Source organism: Pongo pygmaeus, chromosome 16, assembly GCF_028885625.2.
Source record: "Pongo pygmaeus isolate AG05252 chromosome 16, NHGRI_mPonPyg2-v2.0_pri, whole genome shotgun sequence".
Lineage (NCBI taxonomy): Eukaryota > Metazoa > Chordata > Mammalia > Primates > Hominidae > Pongo > Pongo pygmaeus.
This window is the reverse complement of record NC_072389.2, coordinates 62,776,986-62,801,100: the sequence shown is the minus strand read 5'-3', so window position 1 is coordinate 62,801,100 and position 24,115 is coordinate 62,776,986. Positions and strand designations below refer to the sequence as shown.

At 42.7% G+C, this 24,115-nt stretch overlaps 1 protein-coding gene across 10 annotated transcripts in view; it reads right to left on the bottom strand.

The window, feature by feature from the left end:
• The window catches only part of CGNL1 (cingulin like 1), a 178,023-nt gene that overhangs the window by 110,527 nt on the left and 43,381 nt on the right, over window positions 1-24,115 (bottom strand). For 6 of the 10 annotated variants that reach the window (XM_063652656.1, XM_054451099.2, XM_063652661.1 and 3 more), the window contains exon 2: window positions 282-1,898. In XM_063652656.1, coding sequence (XP_063508726.1) covers window positions 282-1,883 — 1,602 coding nt within the window. In that variant the 5' untranslated portion in view covers window positions 1,884-1,898. Of the gene's footprint in view, window positions 1-281; window positions 1,899-4,497; window positions 4,600-18,546; window positions 18,663-24,115 lie in introns of those variants that run through there. The other 4 variants (XM_063652662.1, XM_063652658.1, XM_063652657.1 and 1 more) reach the window with 2 other exon arrangements.

Here is a 24,115-nt window from a genome sequence, read left to right as displayed (position 1 = left end):
CACAAACAGAACAACTGAGCCTCTCTGTAGCATCTGCCAAGTTACTTTATCGAGAGATCACAATGGGAATCCAGCTGAACTTCAAAGAACCCAGAAAACTATACAATTGGCAGTAGGACATCCTGAGTAGGACACAATTGGATCCTGAAACAGATCAGCTGTGTGACTCCTGATACAAGATTGAGGATGTGTAATTCCTATGGCCTCCTGCAGCATGAGTACATCATTAGATTATTTAGAAGGAAGAGAAAAAAAACAAACAGGAATCGCACTAGTGTTACCTGAGTATTTGAGGCCGAAGGAAATGTCTTCACGGAAATTTTCTTGGCACCAGAATCAGGCAAAGTTGCTGCTGCCCGGTTCTGTAACATCAGCGTAGCGGTGGCTGTTTTCACCTCCTCCTCCTTTTTACTCTGTGCACCAAGGGAGGGCGCACGGATCACTGTACTTTCCTGACTACCTTTGGTTTCCAGAACTTTCCCATCTATGTTCGGCTGGGGAGGCCTGGAGTGGGCACACGGAGCCCCGTGCGCTGCTCCCTGCAGCTTTGCAAAGGTGCGGCCCATGCTCTGTTTCCCACGGCGCTCCTGAGACAGTGGCCGCTGCGGGCACACCTGGGAAGGCCGGAGGAGGTGTTCGCTTGACTTGCCCAAGTTCCTACTGAATTCAGTCAGGTACTCCGAGTTCCCTTGGAGGCCAAAAGGAAAGGCGCTATCCACGCTTCTGGATCTTTTCCTGTCATCTGGATTAATTCTGTTTCGCTTCCCAGACCTTCCTCTTCTCTGAAGCCCAGGTTTTTGATCAAATTTTTCAATTAACTGATCTACACCAGGAATTGATCCTGTATCAATATCCCGTCCAGTTCCTGGCAGGAAGGGAATATACCTTCTGTTTTCATGACGATTGACGTTGTCGGCATGGATGGCACATTCCTGATCATCCAGTAAAAACCTGTACAAAGAGTTGGCTGACGTGGGAGTTGTGGATGACGAGGAGGACCTCCGGGACCGAGCTCCATCCAGGACAGGTCCCGCTGAATCCTGTCGCCGGAAGGGAAGAACATCTGGCCTGGTTTTCTTGGTTTCAGGATGGGCATGTGGGCTGTGGGCAGTCAGGGGCCTCCCGCTAGTGGAAAGGGCCTCTTCTCCCACCCTGTCCTTGGTACAGCTCTGAACGTTTACACACACCGAGGTCTGCTTTTTGGGGTCCTCTATGACCACGGAGCTGCATAAACGAATAGCTGTCACACCAGATTTGGCCGGGTCTTCCAAGGAGGGACTGGTAGGCTGGGAATTGCTGGGTTTGGGAAAGCAAGTCCAAGGCTTCTTATTGTTGACGCCTTCTTCTGTCAACGTTTTTAGCCAATTACTCTCAAAAGGCTGGTGATTTTGCAAGTTCAACTCATTCTTTTCAGGGTCATAGGGCTGCAAAAGCTCTGGATGCCTCTGAAAATTCAGCACGTGAGATGGCTTCACGGACCCGTCTTTGCGATCTAGAACTCCATTCTTGCCCTCATGGAGCAGGGGCTGTTTGAAGTTTCTTATTGGGCTAGGTTGGGCGTATGGGTTTTCTGGAAGCTGCAGTTCTTCACTGTTTTCCTTTAGCACAGAACCATTGCTGGAATGTAGAGGCAGGTTATTTATCACTGGAGGTGGAAAGGGTGGCCCATTTTCAGAAAACGACGTGCCTGCTAGACACCGTTCTGTGTTATTCAGGACAATGTAGGGGTGACCATCAATTCCCTGGACCCGAATACTGACACCGTAGGAGCCTGCCTTGGAGTTCTGGGAACTCCTCGATTTTTGGGTATCATCACTTGCAAGTCTCAGATGGACCCCATATTCCTGCTGCACATGTTGATATTCACCGAAATACAGCTCCATGGTTCACTCTTCCAGCTACCAGGGACAGATGGGGTAAAAAGAGGACATTAGGTTAGAATTACATCTGTTTAAATGAAGACTGAAATAATTAGGAAGGGAAAACTTCAAAGTTCAAAGAAAACAAGACATTTTAAACAGCAAAGACACCTCAGAACCAAGTGCTGAAGGGCAGCCCTCTGGTGACCCAGCAGGACTTTCTGGATGCCCTTCAGCCCACGTGGCCACTGAGTTTGTCACCACTGGGTTTGAACCCTGGCCTGAGGGCAGACAACCCGTGTAATGACCTGACACTTTTGGCATAGCTTCATTATTCTGACTTTGTTATTCTGTTTTGGGCTGTTCTGGTTGCCTTTTTTTTTTTTTTTTTTTTTTTTTTTTTAAGTTTAGTTGGTTTCCTGAAACTTTATGCTGTTTATTTTTAACCAATAGGATGTTCCAGTTACCAGCATTTGAGAACTAGGTACTTTTCCATGAAAATAATTAAGAGCTAAGGAATTCTGACGCTCACCATTTTTCTTTGTTACTCTGCGGTTCATTTTCCTTTCAAAACACTTTCAGCCTTTTTTACGCACAATCTTGCTGCAAAATCTTTAACACTACTATTTGAATATAATGTTTCCAACATTTTTACCATAAGAAATCAGTTGTTTGTGAGACTGACAGTGAAATTAAATGATTATAAATCATTTTCAATCTTTTCTTCTTACCAAAAAAGTTCAATAGCATATTGATCTGGAAAATGTTATTTAAAAAATGAAGAACACTCAGGGCTCTGTATTTTGTGATGGGTCCTGATGCCAAGAATAGTTGCCATCGCCTTTCTGGCGTGTGGCCAACCTTGTCAGATGACTGCAGACAGCTCACCAAGCAGGAGGCTCACTCTGCCTCACACTCCGAGGTTCCCCACCAGAAATTCACTTCTAACACTTTGCAAAACCGCAATGGCAAAGGGACTCCAGGAAGAACAGTAGCAACTGGTCACAAATTAACAGCTGTCTTTTTTTTCTTTTTTCCACTTTTGAGACTTTTTGAGTTTTCTTTCTATTCTAGAGTCAATCTACTAACACATTTTCCAAGAAAATCGTCTATTCCATCCAATTTTCAAATTTATTTGCAGAATTTGGGTAGGATAAATCATTTATTATCTAATGTTATGTTTTCTTCTATTTCTTGATTACACTGGTAGAATATATATGTGTATGTATTTTTAAAATTGTTTCCCTAAAGAACTAGCTCCTGGATTTATCAAGCATTTTTTTTCTTTAATTTTCAACTTTACTGAGTTCTAGTTTGATTTTTATTATTTCCTTCCACTTTCCTTTGTTTTATTTTGTTGTTCTATTTCTAACTCCTTGACTTGGATGCTTTACTTGTTTCATTCTTTAATCACATAAATTGTGGTTTGTAACTACGTCACTTAAAAATTATGTCAGTTCCTACTAACAGACTCCCCACATAGCAGCTTAAGACAGGAACTTTTCCCCAGAGATAGGAAGTCTAGGACCGAAAGAGACCCTGGGATAAGGAGCACCCCTTCTATCTTTCCACTCATTTGTCTTTAACACATATGAGACCCCTTATGATTACAAGATAGCTGATCCAGCACCACATAGCCCAAAGGCTTAGGCCAAGTGACTCAACCTTCTTTTTAAATAGCTTTCCTGCAATCCCCACCCACCAATAATCCCTTATATCTTATTAGTGAGAACTTAATCTATGGCCACCCCCGGCCGCAAGGGAGATTGGAAAATAGGGTACTTTAGCTGGTCATCAACATGCAACAAAATCAATGTTCTGTTAGTAAAAAGAGAGAGGATAATGGACTTTAGAAAGGCAGCAAACAGTTTCCACCACAGTAATGTTTCTATTACTATTTTCTAGATAGTTTCTGCTTGGGGTTTTGATTTCTGCTTTGACCCAAGATTTGATTCTGAGAAAGTTGTTGTATATGTAGTATTTTGTTGCTATGCTGTTTTTGTTTGGAGGGTCTTTATTTGTAAATGTTGCTAATCTCTACCTGTATTGTGGTCAGAAAATGAAATCTCTACCATTTCTTCCTTTTTAAATATATTGAGCTTCCCTCTGTGAGCAAATATACGGATAATGTTTGTCAATGCTTCACGGGTACTAAGTGTAGTCTCCATTTTAAGGGATAACATTCAAAATCTATCCATCTGTACAACCTTAATAATTATGTTGTTTGGCTCTAGCACATCATTACTTGTTTTGTCTCTCTGTTCTGTCTTGGGGCTTTCTGAATACATTCAGTTTCCTACCAGTAGCATAGTGTTGTCAATTTTGCTTGGTGATAATTCTTTTAAATCTAAAACATTTTAGATAGCATCATTTACCACTTTAAAGATAGGAAGAACTCAGAGAGGTACATTCATCTGTAATATTTATCATTATCTCACCAATTCCAAATATTTCATTGCCAACTTTCATTTTCAGTTATACTAGTATTTTTAAATAATTTATTTTTTAATCAAAGTAAAACAAAATAAGTGAAAACCTACATTCTTCAGCTTCCCTTCCCTGATCCTGAACACACTGCCCAGGAAAAAAAAAAAAAAAAAAAAAACTGCAAATTTCAGCTATTTCTTCTAATACTTACCTCCCTTTTGCTAAACAATATTCCTGACTGTGATTCCTTAACTTATTGGTTCTACATAGGGTGGATGCCACATCATACATACAAGTCTCTCACTTGGCTAACCTACCAAAAATAAAATCAAGAGTCAACTATTTACATCATTACAACAATATAAATATTCACTACAAAATTATATACTATGGTCTTACAGAACTTTTCTTATAAAATTTTTACTTTTCTAGCATTAATGATCGATTACTGTTTTACTTGTCTTTCCTATATACCCATCCTTAAATCTTTCCCTCAACTGCATTACATCTGTTAGATGCTTATCAGTATTAATTTCCAAATGATCAAAATATCAGGTAATTTGGTGACCTCTTTTTTACAGTCTTCCCTCCTCCTACCCTATATTAGGGTCTCTTGCTCTCTTCCTTTTGTGCTATATTATTTTCTGGGTTTCATGTCTTCCTCTTTGTTAGTTTACCCAATTGGTCTGATAGAAGACACTTCCAGTAGTTTTCTAAGAAAAAGTCCAATGGAAAAAAATATTTGACTCCTTGTATTTTGAAAAACGTCTTTATTCTATGCTTACTTTTGATTGGTGGTCTAGCTGGACATAGAAGCCAGGTTAGAAATAATTTCCATCATATTTTTTAAAGCTTTGCAAACTTCATTATCTTCTAGCTTCCAAGGATGTTTTTAAGAATTCTGAAGCTATGATTGTACCCTTTCCTTTGTGTGTGACCTGTTTATGTTCCTCTTAAAGCTTTTAGGACCTTTTATCACTGGTGTTCTGAAATTTCACAATGGCATAGCCAGGTGTGGGTTTTATAAAATTGGGCAAAGTGGACACTTTTATAAAACATGAGCACATAGTATATATATTCTTTCAATTTGGAAATTCATGTCTTTAGTTCTATAAAATATTTTTGCATTCTTTCTGTGATAATGTTCAGATTACTATTTTATTTTGCTCTTGGTTTCTGCATCTACTATAATAGCAATGTTGAATTTTTTAGATCAGATTTTAATTTTTCATATTACTTTTCTCTCCTGCTTTTTAACTCCATCTTTTCTGTTCAACTTTTGAGAGATACATCTTCAACATTTTTTAAATTCCGGTATTTAATTTGTAATACTCAACAGCTCTTTCTTGTTCTCTAATTGTTCCTCTTTCATAAATGTTATTATTATTTTGGATAAGAAATAGCTTCTCTCTGCAAGGATAACTGTAACTTTTTTGTAAAAACACATTTTCTCTGCTTTCTGCAACAGCACCATCTTCTGCAAGGTTGCTCTTTTCCTGTTTTGGCCTCTACCTTTCATATTGAAGGCTTTGGTAATACACCTGATGAACCCTGACTGCCTGATCCTATTTAAGAATGAAGGACCAAAGCAGATTGGCGGCTCTGCACACGTGGAGAAGATTATTAGTTGGTGAGTGTCAATTAATGTGAAAGAAAAAGTATTCCACTGAAGAACCCACACATTTCAGTTATCTGGGGGCATTTTTTTCTGGAGTTGTTCAATTTCTCAAGGAAAGTCTTCCACTTCATTGCTGGGGCCGCACACGCCTGGCTGCTGCCATCATGGACAGAGTGGAAGAGTGACCAAGCTCCCAGCTGTCATCAGTCTCTCTTTTTAGTCACCCCCACTAACACCCCAACACCATTCCAGTTCCATTTCTCCAGAGAAGAGACCTCCAGGCGGCTGCTGGGGTGGGGAAGGGAGACAGGGACAGGGTGTAGGGTCTAATTATGCTGGTTTATAATAACTCCCTGTATTTGGCCCATCTCTCTGGCCTACTATGGTAACAAAGCCTTCCCACTTCTGAGCCTCTCTGTGGTTCTGCAGGCAGAGCACCTCATTTCAGCAATGTGGGCACTTCGGGTGGAGGGGTCTATCCCTTGGCCAGCCCGGGGATCACCCCTGCATCGTTGCAGGAGTTGCCACCAAAGCCTCTACTGCCATTTTTTGCCTCTTGCAGGTTTAAACATTTTTTCTCCGCTTACTATCATTTGAGTGGAATTTTGAAAAGGAGAAGAACTTCTAAACTTATCTGGTTTAGCAAGGCTACTAATATCATAAAACAACTCAATACTAAGGACAAGGACAGCGTGCTTGCCTTAGACTAATGAAGTGATGCGTGAGGGCTGACACCAAAATAACCAGGTGTGTCTTAACCCCTTTTTTCTGAGCAGTATTGGCATATTTTATTCTGCATCTCTAGAAGACTTCATATTTGTTAAAGTTTCTAATAATCTTTTTAAACAGAAGAAATTTTTTGTGTGTGGTATTTACTAAATGGGGTTATTTTACTCACCAATAAGTGTTGTAAGAAAAATCAGTTCTTATGCTGACAGACTTTTCAATGAAAATATTTCCTCTTTTATTAGTAAAATTCTTGTGTAGGATTTATGGTCCATTTGAATAGCTATTTCTACTACAGTCAACACTAATTACATTTCAATCTTTGAATAAAGCCACCTTGGCTTATTACAATCTTAGCTCCCTGTTGGTAAATTAATCCACATATTTAAATTTCATGAAACATCCACAATTTACATTTCCTTGACAACAAACCTCAATCCAATATTTTCATGGAACAACATTTCTCAGCTGGGCACTGGTGTCTTAAGCAAATGTGGATTTCCTTCCCAATCAAAGTGTAAACACTGAATTAATTAATGAATTTAGGGACAGCTGTTCTCCACTTTCAGGCACTGGGCCACGTTTACAATCCTAATGCACACCACAGACACGCTTGCGCCATCGGTGACTAAGCCCAACCAAAGGCTTACATAATTTGGCAGTAAATGCTGATCAATTGCCAGGATGCAACATTGTGGCACTTGGCAAATAAAAGTGGTGTTTTGAAGTGGAAATAATACTTTATGAAAAGACTGCTAAATGATGATAATTGCTTTAGTTAGCGAGATCAGTGAGTGTGTTTGTAAGAACAAAGGGCTTAGCTCTTGGAAGAACTATGAACATATGCCAGATAGAAACATTTCCTCTCTCTGGGCCATCACATGTTATCAGCTAAGCATGGAGATTAGTCACGTAATGCTGGTCCACACATCCCCACCCCACCACTCTAATTCTCAGTGGCACCTCCAGGACCTGCATGCATATTCACCAGCCATTCCAGGGGCCCTGTGGCTACTGAGGAAATGCAGCAAGGCAATCTGAAACCTTAACCTTTATGCTGTGGCTGGCCCTTGCCTCCAAGGACAAGAGTCCCCATCAGCCAAGCCAGGCTGGCCCAAGCAACCGGCATAGTACCTAGCATGGGGCAGAGACTCTAGGTATGTTTGCTTTGAACAAGTAATCTATTTTACCACACAAATCACTTAAAAGAGCATCTAATACAGTGGGTAGAGAGCTGATGAGTCTCAGTGCAGTCTTGAGCTTAATTCTAGGAAATAAGAATTGACCCACCAACCAAAAAGTAATTTCCTCTGAGTGGGATCCTGTGACTGCCTCATTTAGAGAGAAGATACTGCCAGTCTGATGATAAACACGAGCTAAAACCTCTAAACCTGGGGTGTCCAATCTTTTGGCTTCCCTGGGCCACACTGGAAGAAGACCAATTGTCTTGGGCCACACATAAAATGCACTAACACTAATGATAGCTGATGAGGTTTAAAAAAAAAAAATTACAAAAAAAAATCAAAATGTTTTAAGAATGTTTACGAATTTGCTTTGGGCGCATTCAAAGCCATCCTGGGCCACAGGCAGCCCACGGGCCGCAGATTGGACAAGCTTGCTAAACAGTGGTTAATACATTTATTCCTAAAGGATGTGTCTGTGGAACTAGTGGGAAGACAAAATTTTGTATGGGGATATTCACACTAGAACCTCAACCAGATGAAATTGAAAGATCAGGGTGTGGAAAGCCAAGATTAGCAAAACACATATTAGTTTCAATGTACTCCCTAACACGACAGAAAGAGGCAGCCTTACCTAAACTGAGCTTTATGTTTTCTCTCTACATGTTTTGTAGTACAAATGTAGGAAACTGACCAAACTCTTCAGATTTCAAAGGAAGTGTCTTTGTATACAGTCAACCCTTCAGAACTCCCTGGGAAAACAATTTCAAAAATAAACTTGAGGTTTGGAAATGAAAGCAGAGTTGCTGTCTGTTCCACACAGTTCAGGATGGTTTGAATGTCTTCAAATGAACCTGACAACTAAAACTTTTCTATTTGGGGGGAAAAAATAAACTTTTAATATTGAGTGCTACAGCTTCCCCCTAAACCCACCTTGTACAAAAAGGAAGATGGCAAAAAAGAAAAGCCTGTAAAAAGGCTCCTTTTATTAGGGTTGGAGACCTAGGAGAATCAACCAGGAGTTTGAAAATCTGGAGTTGGCCAGGCGCACTGGCTCACGCCTGTAATCCCAGCACTTTGGGAGGCTGAGGCAGGTTGATCACCTGAGGTCAGGAATTCGATACCAGCCTGGCCAACATAGCAAAATCCCATCTTTACTAAAAATATAAAAAATTAGCCAGCCATGGTGGCGGGCACCTATAATCCCAGCTACTTGGGAGGCTGAGGCAGGCAGAATCACTTGAACCCTGGGGGTGGAGGTTGCAGTGAGCCGAGATTGCACCACTGCACTCCAGCCTGGGCAACAGAGTGAGACTCCGTCTCAAAAAAGAAAATGTGGAGTCACTGGGACTCAACTCATCTGATCCACGTGGCCTGGCCCTGAGAGCATGGGCACCAAGTGGCTCTCCCCCAAGAAGCCCCCACTTCCCCCTGGAAGTCTATCCCCCTTGTTTCCCTGTGGATGGGTCCCACTTCCCTTGCTCACTTCTCTTAACTGATTAGCACATATATCACCACTTAATTTACAGTGTTCATATGTTACCAATTTAACTTTTATTTTTTAATTTTTATTACTTTAATAAATTCAGTGGTTCGTATTTTATATTCTTCATGGTTACTGAAGAAAATACAGAATTCATGTCCCAAAAAAAGTGTTAGATAAGTCATTCATCCTTTTCACCTCTTGAGCCTTAAAATGATTTCTGAAAGTTTCTCCTACCAGGGCAGAGCTAAGCTACAGAAGTTTACGGTTCTGAAGACAAGTAATGGCACCTGACTCCGAGATGCAGCAGCAGGAAATATTTCTGACATGTGGCTCAAGTCCAACATTGGCTCTGGACAAGTTCTTTAATTTCTCTGTTTTCCTGTCTCTAAAGTCAGACTGTCAGTGATGACTTCATAAAGTAATTAGGAAAATCACATATTGTATGCTAAATGAAATGACGAAGATCAGCCGGGCAGTGGCTCATGCCAGTCACCCCAGCACTTTGGGAGGCTGAGGCAGGTGGGTCACTTGAGCCCAGGAGTCTCAGACCAGCCTGGGCAACACAGGGAGACCCCATCTCTATGAAAAATACAAAAATTAGCTGAGTGTGGTGGTGTGCACCTGTAGTCCCAGCTACTCGGGAGGCTGAGATAGGAGGATCAGCTGAGCCCAGAGAGGTCAAGGCTGCAGGGAGCTATGATCACGCCACTGCACACCAGCTTGGGTGTTAGACTGAGAGACCCTGTCTCAAAAAATAATAAGAGGGATCTGAGAAAGAATTCAATGTAGCATTTATGGGCACAAGAAAGCTGGCTTTGTTCATAAAATGTTTTGAAACACTTATGAGAAAAAGACTAAAAACCCCCACTAATTAACCAAGCAGCATTAACCACCAATATCCTGAAATAATTTATTAACTAATGAAGAAGCCAGAGGGCTGAGAATCTAAAGTACAATGCTATGTCCATAATGGAGATTTAATAAATATTTGTTGGGTGAATAAATGAAGATCTTCATACTGTCATGTACATAGAAAACCTCTCAACCAGAGATAACAGATCCACACCGTTTGTGCTACAGTTTCCTCTACGAAGCCTAAGCTCAAATTATATCAATAAAGGGTTATTATCGTTTTCTAAGCGCAAATCTGGCTTCAGAATCCTCCTCAACACTGCACCCCTGCAGTCACTACCAATTGGTTGGTTAGCGCAGACACAAAATAAAACGCACTTGCCATCCCTGACATATGATACTTACCTAAACCTACATTGAAGCCAAAATGTCTAAGAAATAAATTACCCACCCCCCAAGTCAAGCGGAGTCTTCTTAGATTTCTCAGTGTTGTCACTGGTAATTGTGTAGTCAACTCAGCACTGAAAAGCTACTCAAACTCAAGGCATACCTTATGCTCAGGTTCACACCGTTGGCATTAATACCATTAGACCACGCTACCAAGAGGAAGGGACTATTTTTGCAAGTACCCAACAAAAGAAGCTTCTGTTCTTAAACTGTGCAGCTGCACTGTTTTTTGTTTTTTATTGTTGTTGCTGTTTTGAGATGGAGCCTAGTTCTGTCGCCAGGCTGGAGTGCAGTGGCGCAATCTCAGCTCACTGCAACCTCTGCCTTCTGGGTTCAAGCAATTCTCCTGCCTCAGCCTCCCGAGTAGCTGGGATTACAGGCACATGCCACCACGCCCAGCTAATTTTTGTATTTTTAGTACAGACAGGGTTTCACCATGTTGGCCAGGATGGTCTTGATCTCCTGACCTCATGATCCGCCCACCTCGGCCTCCCAAAGTGCTGAGATTACAGGCATGAGCCACTACACCCGGCCCACAGTCTGTTTTTATGACCTTTACTTTAGACATTTTTTTTTCCTCCAGTAAAAATCTGTCTTCCTTCACCTATGAAAATCCTGTTCTTTCTTCGAGGCTAACCTACTGGAGACAGCTCCCGCCTCTTGCCTGGCATTCCAGCACAGACCAGCACCACACAGCTCAGCACAGGCTCTCCAGCCACGGCTTCTCTGGTAGATTAGTTTTGTCCCAGCAACCACATTTTAGAGCTTTTTCTACTGATTCTGAGTCAGACACACACATCATCCCTCCACGAGGCCAGCCCCGGTGATTTCTTTGTATCATCTTGTCTGATGATATCCTCACAGCACCTGTTCTCTCCACTTTAGAGATGTGTAAACTCTGGCAGGTAATTTCCTCTGAGGCCTTACACCTGGGCCAGGGGCGACACCAAAATTTAGACCCAGACTTTCTCTCTAAGACCTGTACTCTTTCTTGAGCAGAGACCACATTTTCACTTTTCTGCCTCCCACAGTTTGTATTCAATTATGCTGACATGGTCACTGGAGGGCTGTGGACCACAGCATGTCACTATGTCCCGTGGCACTGGTGTGCCAGCAAGACAAGCTCTTATCTGTCAGAGCTCAGTGGAAGTGTCACTCCTTGGCCAGGCCTTCCTCCTTGCCACATTTCTGGCATCCAGAACAGTGTTTCACATATAAATGAATGAACTAATAAAGCATGCTCAATGTACACAGCTCTCTGAACTTTGTTTTAAAATGTGAACAATGTAAAAGAAAAAAAAAAAGTCAAGGTTTTCCATAGCAAATACCCATCCTTCAGGCATCTCCAGCCCGAATATTTCAAACTGTTTAAAACATGAGAACCAGATCCACAGCCTCAAGGGGGCTTTCCTTCCCACCTCCAGCCTCCACTTCACAAGGTATGCATGTTCCAAAAGTAGAAATTAGGCCCTGGGGTTATCAAGTATCTCTTAAGGGAGGCATGGGGCATGTGGAATTCCAGCAATGCCAGCTATAACAAGCCTGGTTCCCGGAACATCCTCACAGATGTCTGCAAAGTGAATTCCAAAGCTCAGTATTCTCCCTCGGAATATGTTGTGCTTTCAGCAAAGTATCTCTTTCTTCTCGGTCACTCAAATCAACAGATCCAATCAGGGAAAATTAGCCATCTTTGTCCTCATCAGGGAAAGGGGTGAAGGAATGTGCATCATGAGCAAATTTAGCCAAATGATCGCAAAATCCAGAGCCACTGGGGGAGCGTCGATGCCATGCAGCCTTCCCAGCTCCCTGGGAGTCATTGATTCACACACCAACCCAATCTCATAAATGCATGAGTCAGTTGTTTGCATGGGTCCCAGACAGACTATGCTATAAATGATAGGCACCTGTATTTGTCCACAGAAACCTACTCTGTATTGTATAGTGTGGCTATTAAAAACATGGAAGATAACACTGTGTAGGCACCCAAAATATTTAAAAATAAAATAAACCTTCTGAAATAGTTTTAGAAACATAGCAGCTTGCTACATGTATAAATTCAGGTTCTCTGTTGTTGTCCAAGACAGCTGTTACCTGCAAAGTTGATGACACCAGGGACCTCATGCTCCAGTAAGATCTTCCTCCCCAGAATTCTCTTAGATGGGCAGCAGGGGAAGGGGGACTACCCAAACCCAAACCCTAAAGTCACCCCAAACACGCTGTGCCTTGCTCTCACTAGCCCCTCAGGTACTTGCAGAATGGCCATTCATTTAGACATTGCGGGCAGTGCTGTGGCCCTTAGCTCCCTCTCTCCTTCCTAAAGCACCCTCACCCCATTCCAGCCTTAGTCTTCTGCCCCAGGCTCCCTGGCATCACAGATCTATATAGATGGGTCTGTTAGCCTCAAATTATATGTGGAAATGAACTGGGTAGAAACAAACACATACACTCAAAGGAAGCGTGTGAGGGAGAAGGACCATTCATGTCTCCTTTCAAAGCATGAATGTGTCTCCTGGCCAGTAGCTGTATCTCATCCCTGTAATCCCAACACTTTGGGAGGCTGAGGCAGGCGGATCACTTTAGCCCAGGAGTTCAAGACCAGCCTGGGCAACATGGCAAAACCTTGTCTCTACAAAAAAAAAAAATAGCCAAGCATGGAGACACGTGCCTGTAGTCTCAGCTATTCAGGAGGCTGAGGTGGGAGGATCACTTGAGCCTGGGAGGTTGAGGCTGCAATGAGCCATGATTGCACTACTATATTCCAGCCTGGGCAATAGAGAACCTGTCTTTAAAAAAAAAAAAAAAGAGAATGTGGCCTGGTGTGGTGGCTCATGCCTGTAATCCCAGAGCTTTGGGAGGCCTAGGCAGGCAGATCACTTGAGGTCAGGAGTTCAAGACCAGCCTGTTCAACATGGTGAAACCCTGTCTCTACTAAAAATACAAAAATTAGCCGGGCATATCAGTGTGCACCTGTAATCCCAGCTACTCAGGAGGCTGAGGCAGGAGAATCCCTTGAACCTGGGAGGCAGAGGTTGCAGTGAGCCAAGATCATACCACTGCACTCCAGTCTGGGTGACAGAATGAGACTCTGTCTCAAAAAAAAAAAAAAGAATGTGTCTTCTTCTTCTTAGCCCCATTTCTTAAGTGCAGAATCCCTTCCTCTCTGATCTCCAGGAGCCAGAGGAAAGGAGGAGGGCCTGGGGCACAAGTTAGAATTGGGGGGATCCCTGCCTACATACCTTCCTAAGCCAGGCCCTAGAATTGGTGAGTAAAAGCCATCTACTCCATTACTCCATTATTTTTATATTTAAATATTTTATAATATATAGATGTCTCCAGGAAGGAAGTTTCACAATTTACATTTTTCAATAACCAGAAATTAGACTGGTAATCCAAAATTGAAGTTTTAATTACATAAACAAAAAAAGGATTATATATTTTAGCCTTTTAGGGTTTGTCTTTTTTTTTTTTTTGAGACAGACTCTTGCTCTGTCGCCCAGGCTAGAGTGCAGTGGCACAGCCTCAGCTCATTGCAATCTCTATCTCCCAGGTTCAAGCGATTCTCCCACCTCAGCCTCCCAAGTAGCTGGGACTACAGGCATATGCCACCATGCCTGGCTAATTTTTGTATTTTTAATAGAGACGGTTTCACCATGTTGGCCAGGCTGATCTTGAACTCCTGACCTCAAGTGATCCGCCCACCTTGGCCTCCCAAAGTGCTGAGATTACAAGGCGTGAGCCACTGCACCTGGCCTGAATATAGATATTTTAAAATTTTACTCTCTTGAAAGCATGCTAAAATTTGACAGCCCACTCAGCGTCTTTTTATTTTTTTTATTTTTATTTTTGAGACAAGGTATTGCTCCATCACCCAGGTGGGAATGCAGTGGTGAGATCATAGCTCACTGCAACCTCCAACTCCTGGGCTCAAGGGATCCTCCTGCCTCAGCCTCCCAAGTAGCTGCGACTATAGGCACGAGCCACCACACCCAGCCTATTATTCTTATTTTGTTAAAAATAGCTTTTTACAAGCAGTTTTGGAATTTAAAACTTTTTCCTTTCCCTGTCCTCAGCCACACCTTCAATCTTGCTTAGTTCCTATTTTAGTCTTTCATAAGCTTGTATAATGTAAAGATGCCTCTAAAGAAAAAAAATTCTCAACGATTCTTAGTGTTCACTTAATGTTTCTCATAAAATGTACAAATATAAAATGATTATAGTTCTCATATTACCATCAATACCAAAACATCTGCACATTAAATACAAATGCAATTACAAAGCCAATATAATTCCAATTCACAACATTAATATGTAGGGTGATCATTTTGCTGAAACTGTATCACCTTATACGGTGTGAACAGGGACTTCAACAGTGCAAGTCATGATTTCATTGCACAGATGTTACCTACCTTGTACAATGAGATGCCTCAATTTTCTACCACCTTTTTTTATTCAAACAACTACAAAACCTTCATTTCTCTAGTCTGCCATAAAACTGTTGGGTATTCATGGGGTGTAAGGGCATCGTTTATGTGTTCTGTCCATCCGGGTTCTTTCCACTAGTTCATGATACTTACAATAACGTAACCCGATACTCAAACCATTAAAAACACAGACACTGGAATGGCGTGGTAGTATCAGTGGTCATCAGCTCATCTGGGACACGCTGATACTAATGCTTTATGTAATTACTAACAAGTTCTTACCAAGAGCCTATTACTATGCTAGTCACCCTTCTACAGCAGTTAAATGCGGAGACAAGGTCCTTTTTCCCACAGAACCCACACTCTGGTAGGAAGAGTGAGGACGAATAAGAAACTCACAGAGTGTGGTAAGAAAATGAACTGGGATAGGTGACAGCGAAGTGATGGTGGTGGTAGTGAAGGTCCATTCTAGATAGACAGTTAAGGAAGCCCTCACTGGGAAGGGAATATTTGCTTTGAAAGAGAAGATGAGATCTAAGCCGTGTGAGTGCCAGGTAGAGAGAACAGCAAGTTTAGAGCTCAGGAAGGAGAAACGTGCTAAGCAAATCGAAGAATCAGGGGGAAGGCAGACTTGGCCAGAGCTCGGTGGGAGACGCGGAGGGCAGAGCAGCTAAGGGCAGAGGAGTGGGCAGGAGCCAAACCCACAGGGTGTCATGGGCCTGAATACAATTCTGGGTTTTGACCCAAGTGGGGCGAGAAGTCACCAGTAAGATTCGAGGTGTTATTTAAAGCCGAGGACTGGAGGAGCTCAGCTAGGAAGTCACATAGATGGAGAAGCGAGGATGGAGCTCCAGCGCTGAGCTGCGGTGGCTCTGCGGCCCCGCAGCAAGGGCATCGCCCGGCAGCACATGAGAGATGCAGAATCGTGGACTCCACCCCAGATCCATGAAATCATCACCTGCCTTTCCCACATTCAGAATGAGGATCTATGCTCTAGTACGCCAACACTAAGAAGACGGGGAAAAGAGGAGAAGCAGACACAGACAACTGAGAAGGAGCGACCAGGGGGATGGGAGGAAATCTGGAGAGCCTGGCATCCCAGAAGCCCAGAGAAGCTGGGGATGCAAGAAGGAAGGAGGGGTCAGGTAAGCCAAAGGCTACCATTAAGCAGGCAAACACTGGAGCATCATTGCACAAGGCGGGATGCAGACGGAACATGACCTTAGCAAGAACTTTGATGCCAGAGTGGAAGGCATGGAAGCTCGACCAGAATGGGCTAACAAAAGAATGGAGGAAAAATAACTCTTTCAAGGGATGTTAACCATGCAGAAATTAACATAAAAAAAGGCTGTCTCAGAAAACAGATGCCCACCCCACACTCTTCCCCTTCAGCCCAGTATGAAATCTGCTACATGTATTTCCTCTCTCCAGGGATGTGTTTACAGCCATGGGGGTTGGGGGTACAAATAAAAAGATATAACCTGGTATTTATGCTCAAATATTTCTGAGCAGGACCATTACCTAATTTTATGGACTATTACTTTTTTCCTTCCTCTGGCTGTTGCCTGTTGTCTGAGTTGCAGCTGAGCCCCTAAGGGTGTGACAAGATCAGCTGAAGAGGTATGGTCTGTGTTTAACAAAAACCAGTTGCAGAAGCATATGGAAATACCTCCTTATCCTGGGAATGCCGACAAAAAACATTGATAAGAGAATCCAAACCAGATTTTAAAAAAGTCACTTCTTTTCCCTCTCCTCTACAGAACCCCTATAGCCATTCATGCCTACCTTCTACCCCCAAACTACTCCAGGTGGAGGAGAACTTACATAGAATCACACTCTCAAGGCAAAAAGGCTTTTGGGGACCATCTAGCACACCCCTGCCTTCCCTTAGATGAGTCACTTTCAAACTTCCTAGTTCCAAATTTTCAGGCCCAAACCTCTGCTCTGGGATCTATTTCCATGTCCATCACCAGTAATGCAACAATAGCAATTCCAGTTTATTTTCTTCCACCTAAAGCCAATACTGACACGAGGTGCCTCACCTTCGCCTTACTATCTCACAACATGCAACCTGGGAGCCATTTTTAGTTTGCAATAATAATAATAATGTAATTAACTCTTAAACACTCTTACTATGTACCAAGTACTCGTCTAAGTACTTTTACATTAAACATTAACCTACTCTGAACTATGCTGTCCAAAACCATCCTCCAGACATTAACCCAGTGTTGAACATTAACACATGCACTTCCATTTGGGTGATTAACTGATGACCACAGAGCAAACTGCAAAAAGAGAATAGTATTTAAATGTCTTCGTTTTCTCCTAGGAGCTTAGTTTATGAAGGTTCTTGTATTAAAAACCAACACACAATTTATTTTCCTGGGTAGATCTCTCCCATGGGAGTCTTGAGTCACACCATTAGAAATCATGGGGTGAAGCCCTGGACAAATTTACCCTGTTCTCTGACTTCCTGAGGGTGGCAGGAAGCAGACATTCCTACCAGAACAGTGCCAGGTTGTGAAATGAAACAGGCAATAAAAGAAAAAAAGAATAACTGCAAGGAAAGGAGAAAAAAAACTGAAGAGGAAAAAGGAAGAAACATAAAAGTGAGACAATGAAAAATTACCCTCTGGCAGGGCTTACGGGTTTTTTGTTTTTGTTTTTGTTTTAATCACCTATCTAAATGATAGGGCCCCACATGGACTTCATTTGGTCACCTAGGCTGGTTACAGCTCCAGTCACTTCTCTGCTTGTAAAATATGAGCAGATATTTGTAGGGAGAAGACATGATGATCTATCTAAAGAAGCCAAGAACACTGAATAACCAAACAGGAGACATTAAAAACTCACAATCAGCATCCCAGAGAAAAATCTGCCTCAAGAAAGCCTTTCACTTAGGCCTGGAAACAATCACTCACATCCATATTCATGATCTCAGGCATGACCCTGCTGCTGTCCCTGTCCACACAGGAGCACACGATGCCTGACAGTCTACACAGGAGCACACGATGCCTGACAGCTCCACATACTGAAGAGCAGGGACGGGACCCAGATCGGAGGCCACTGATGTCACCATTCTCTACTTCCTTCTCAGGGTGTTTCCTGCTGTAAAAATGGGCTCTCCCGCTCTAAAGCAGGCTCAGAATATTTGGGGAAAGGGGCCATTTTTTCCTTCAGTTAGGTGATTATACTCTTTCCACTGAGAAACATTCTCCCAATCCTAATGCTTGTTTTAGCCAAAAGTGTCTTGTCAGACCCTTAACCTGGAGCTCTTACATCTAAATGCACCACCAAGAACATTACCTGAACGGATCTCCTAAGCCCAGGATCTCCTAAGCCAGGAGGAAAGAGGGGTCCTTTCGGTGTTTAAGGGTAGAAAATGAATTAGGAAATTTGGTTTAAGAGCCTCTCCACAGCACAGGGATGTCTATACTTTTTCTATATATAATGGTGTATTAGTCAGCTTGGGCTGCTATGACAAAATACCACAGACCGAGTGGCTAAACAAGAGAAATGTATTTCTCACAGTTCTTGAGGTAAGAAGTCCAAGACCAAGGTGCCAGCCAATTCAGTTCCTGGTGAGGGCTCTCTTCCTGGCTTGCAGGCAGCTGTCTTCTTGCTATGTTCTCACATGGCCTTTCCTTGGTAAGAGCACACAGATTATCTCTCTCACTCTTCCTCTTCTTATAAAGCCAATAATCTCATTATAAGGGCCCCATCCTCATGACCTAATCTAACCCTAATTACCTCCCAAAGATCCCATCTTCAAATACTGTAACATTGGGAGTTAGGATTTTAACCTCTAATATGAATTTTGTGAGGACACATTCAGCCCATAAATAATGGATGGGAATAAAAGCAAGGGGATGGGAAAATAGTACAATATCATCATCCAGCAGCATGGAGCCACCAAACATTCAGTAGATAGAAAATGAATTGTTCACAAGCTTTTTCTAACTTAGTTCCCTAATGGCTGAGTCTTTATCTTCCTGCTCATTTATCTCTTTTCAAGAGTCATCAGACTAAAAAAAATCTAACTGCATTAAAAATTATATGAAACAACTTCACGGAAGGGGGTGATAGAAAAACGTGCTGACCTAAATAACTCCAGAAATGAGGGGAATCTGTAAGACCAAAGGCAAAGGTACTGTACATAAGTATTTTACTATAGTTGATAAAGTTGTTTCCCATAGAGGAATGCGTTAGCGATTCTGAAACCACTGCATGTGTATACTGGAATTGAATAGTTAAGTAAATAGATGGCAGGTGGTGGGAGTCTGCTTGCTGCTGGAGTGAGAAGTTATAGACATGCAAGGGGAGGAGGTTAGAATGACCCATGTGGTAATTGATGAAAGTGGAGACATCAGTATGAACTCATGTTTCACCTGATATGTAGATGGTTACATACAGGAATATTTATAAACATGTCTATATACACAGGCTAGTGTACACATCTATGTTTTCTTGCTCTTTTGGCTGAGAGCACCTAGAAGCAACAGTACTCCAGTATCAATGAGTACCTAGCACCCAGATCTTGGTCTCTAATACCAACAAGTTCTCCAATAAAAGGAAGCAGCGCTCTTTGAATAAATGGCTTATTCTTCTAAGACTAGGGCAGGAAATATGCAAAATGAGCCTGGAGTATTCTATAGTGCCAGAACTTAAACAAGTACTTTAAAAAGGAACTAAAATTACCCACAATGATTAAGGTATATCAAAGGGACACAGGAGCCAACTAAAAGATCTCCCAACGGCCCAAAAAATAGTGTTGGATAACTTAAAGTATAAAATAAATATTCATGAGTCCACATTTATGACTAAATAAATACATAAATGGGGAAGAGCAGACAACTCGCCCATGTAGAATTCCAAATAATTTATTTAGATAACCTGCCCCAGAGGACAGGGAACATAACTCCTCACTTCTTATGTGTGGGCTGTACATAGTGACTTCCTCCCAGAAGTTACAGTATAGAAAGAGAGGGAAAAGAATAACTTCACAGTGGAGAAACATGGCAGACACTAACTGAGCCAGGCACATGCTTTATCAAGATCAATATCAGTAGTGATAAGTCATGTTGATATGTCCTTTGATGAGAAGAGCACTTTATCTCTGTGGTCTTCCTCCCAATGCCCCTAATTCCGGTCTAAACATGAGAAAAATATCAGACAAATTCCAATCCTAGCAAATACCCAACCAATACCCTTCAAAACTGTAAAGGTCATCAAAAACAAGGAACATCTCAAAGCATCACAGCCAAGACATGACAACTAAATGTAGTATCCTGGATGGGATCAGGCAACAGAAAAAGGACATTAAATAAAACTAAGAAAATCGGGATAAAGTGTGGACTCTACCTAATAATAACTTATCAAAAATATTTCATTAATTATGGCAAACCAAATGTACGATATTGATAATAGGGGAAATTGGGTGTCGTTTCTGTATGATCTTTGCAATTTCCTTATCAATCTAAAGCTATTCTAAAATTAAAGAGGTTTTTTTTTTAAAGCAATGTCAAGAAAAGAGAGGCATCAGGCAGTGAAACTCACTGATGCAGTCAGTGTGGTCACTCCAGGGCTGCACACCCAACTCCCGACTCACCCTCCACCTCTGGCATGTTGGGCGGCCAGCGCAGAGAAACTCACATCATTCAATAGGTCATGGGGCACACATGCTGGTCAGGTCTCAGAACACTGCTCTCAGATTACACCTCTGCCGGGAAGAACAGGGCAAACATCTCCCTGGGCCAGTGAACACAGAGCATCACATCACAGGTACATAAAGAGAAGCCCAGCAAGTCTCCAAGCTCAGGGGACTAGACAAGGTAGGGTATGAATATGAGCGATGTGGTGATAATTTATGAGCTGTGGACAGTTTCCCACAAGCCAAAGAGTAAAACTAGAGAACTAAAAAACTGCAAACTGCCATCTTATGGAAGGAAGAAGGAGCAAGCAGAGAGCTGGGCAACCATGGTAGACCAACCTTCCCCAGAAAACATGCTTCTCCAAGACAGACATGATACTTGGATGAAAAACAGAAGAACTGATTTAGTCACAGAGCAGAATGGGAGAAACCGAATAGGAGAGAAAAAAAGAGAAACAGAAAGGGATTGAGAGCAAGAAATGAGCACCAAAAAATGAGATATGAGACGGAGGCAATTATATGGAACAAGATATTCATTACACTTGTTTAGCCATAGGAAGCCACAGTGGCAGGAAACAGACTGGGGTGTTATTTTGGCTGAAAACCAAGGGTAGCCAAGTTAAAATACTCCTTAATAAGCACCACCTGAGAACCCAGCATCCCTGACCCACAGGCAAGAAGCCTCCTCTCCTCCCCAGCAATGCCTCTTCCCAGCTACTCCTCTCTCGTAAATACTTCCTCCTTAACCCGCCACCTAGTTGTCTCTGATGGTATCCCCAACATCTCAGACAACTTGGACTGCTGCTTCTACTACCAACCCCAAAGGCTCAAGCCACCTCAGCCCCTGTTCATACGCAAAGCCAGTGCTGTCAAAGCTCTGAGCCACTTAGCTGAAGACAGTGTCTACCAACCACTGACAAAGAACCAATCCAGAGACCCACCAAATACCCAGGAAACACCTCCGTAGACTCTATCCCATCACCCCTCCTTCACAGCAGCTGTATCTTCACATTTAGATGATTTTTGTTTTAATTAATATTTGTCTCCATCATCCATCTATAAGATCCATGGGAACAGGGGCTATATTGGCTTTTGCTCACCTTTTCCCCCAGTATATCTGGCATAATGCAATTGCTTATGAATTGAATGAATAAATTAATGAGAGAGACTCCTTTTCCCCAGCAATCTAAAATCCCCAGAAGGGTGGGGGGGAGGGGGGGGAACACCACTATTTCAATTCTGAGTGATTAATGTAGTGTTTGACCTTGGAGTCAGTTTACCCACAGAAATGGCACTATAGGCTGGGCGCAGTGGCTCATGCCTATAATCGCAGCATTTTAGGAGGCCAAGGCAGGTGGATCACCTGAGGCCAGGAGTACAAGACAAGCCTGGCCAACATGGCAAAACCCCATCTCTGCTAAAAATACAAAAATTAGCTGGGTGTGGTAGCACATGCCTGTAATCCCAGCTACTCGGGAGGCTGAGTCATGAGAATTGCTTGAACCCAGGAGATGGAGGTTGCAGTGAGCTGACATCCCACCACTGCACTCCAGCCTGGGTAAAACTCTGTAAGAAAGAAAAGAAAAGAAGAGAAGAGAAAAGAGAGGGAAGGGAGGGGAGGTGAGGGGAGGGAAGGGAAGGGAAGGGAGAAAGGGCAGTATAAACAGTGATTAGGTATTTAGTGCTATTAAACAAACTAGATACGTAATAGTGCAGTAATAAATAATACTGAGCATTCACTGAGCATTTACCAAGTGCTAACTACTATGTTAAACACCTTATATTCACTATTCAGCAACCTTGCCAGGTAAGTATTAATTATCACCATTTTGCAGGTGAAGCAACTGAGGCTTAGTGGTTAAATAACTTGCCCAAGGTCACCCAGATAGAGCAGAACCAGAAGTCACCAAGGCCTGTCTGAGTCCAAAGACCATTCTCTTCATGACTCCGGAGTTCAGCTATACAACAGCTACTATTGTAGCTGAACTCTGGAATAGATGTTGGTTGGGGGCCTGGAACCTAACCACCATTTATGACACTGAATCCTCAGGAAGATGCATCCTAACTCCAAACAATCAACTAACTGCAAAATAAGCTTTTAGAACTCATCTGGTTTGTAGGTTGGGGACCACCTGCAGAGGATTATGAAGAGAAAGGAGGCGGAGGATGTGGTTTCCAGGTAACCAACACTCCAGCATTGACTAAAGCATCTGTGTGTGCACCCCAGCAGTAGAGACAAGTTCCCAGGATACTGTGATACTAAGTGCCTTCTGAGAGCAGGGTGCCAATCTGGAGGCCTTCCTGGAGCAACACAAATTCAAAACAGAAGCAAGATGGCTGCAGGCAGCTGTAGGCCCAGACACCAAGAAGGCTATCTTAACAGCAGGGATAGAGGGGCCATGAGAGGACGCTGGCTTAAGTAGAAGGAAGAGCAGGATGCAAAAGTCTAGCCAGGGATCTTAGAGGAAAATGAGAATGTTCCTGACGACTTTGAAGAGGTGGTGAGCTGGGGTTCCAACAGCACTGGGAACAGAAACATCTTCTGCCTAAAGAAGCAGTGAGACTTTGGGCAAGTTACCACCCTGCAACTCTGAACAAAAAATAAAGGAATGGTCGGTTTCCAACCCTACATGTAAAGAGGCTAGAAGTTGTTACACTCATCCTTACAATTTAAAAAAAAAAAAAAAAAAAAACACACTGAGCAAATCGAAAAGGGGGTGGCTGCTTCAAGGGGCTACCACAGGGACTAAAAGGGATCAGCAATGTGGAAGTACCTTTTCAACTGTAGTACACTCAAGAACTAGAAGGCCTCAAAACTGTATTTCTGTGGGTTTTTTCACAATCCAACCTCTGATATTTCAGGACTACAGAGACAGCAGTTCAGTCTCAGAGAGGAGGTGCACTCACAACACAGAGGCCCCAGAGCAGGCATCCCACGGCCGGCAAAGGGACACTCAGGGAAGCAGCCGCCATCTCTAATCCCACTGGAGGTTCGCTGGGAAAAAATCAGGAGAAACTAACCTTGTTCCCTTTTCTGGCAGAGCTACTACAGAAGGAGCTCGAAGAACTGTAATCATGCAGCTGGATTTCTGAAAGGCATCATCAACTTTCCCTTGGGGGCTTTGGTTCCACAGACATTTACCAAGAACATGCTCTATGTTGGGCCCGTGCCAGGCACTCAGGGAGACAAGAGTGATGGAGAACATGTGAAAGCAGGAACAACCCTGCCTCCAAATGGGGCTCAGAGATAGCTGGGGAGCTCATTACTGCAAGAGGGTGGGTGGAATCTGGAAGACTTTTAAGGGAAGGAACCTTTTTGCAATTTAGTGGCTTAAAATGATTCAAATAATCAAGGGGCAACAGGGCTGCATTCCTCATTTTAGGGAGACTCTGTCTCCTGGCCTCTTCCTGCTTCTAGAGACCACCTGCATTTCTCAGCTCTTGGTCC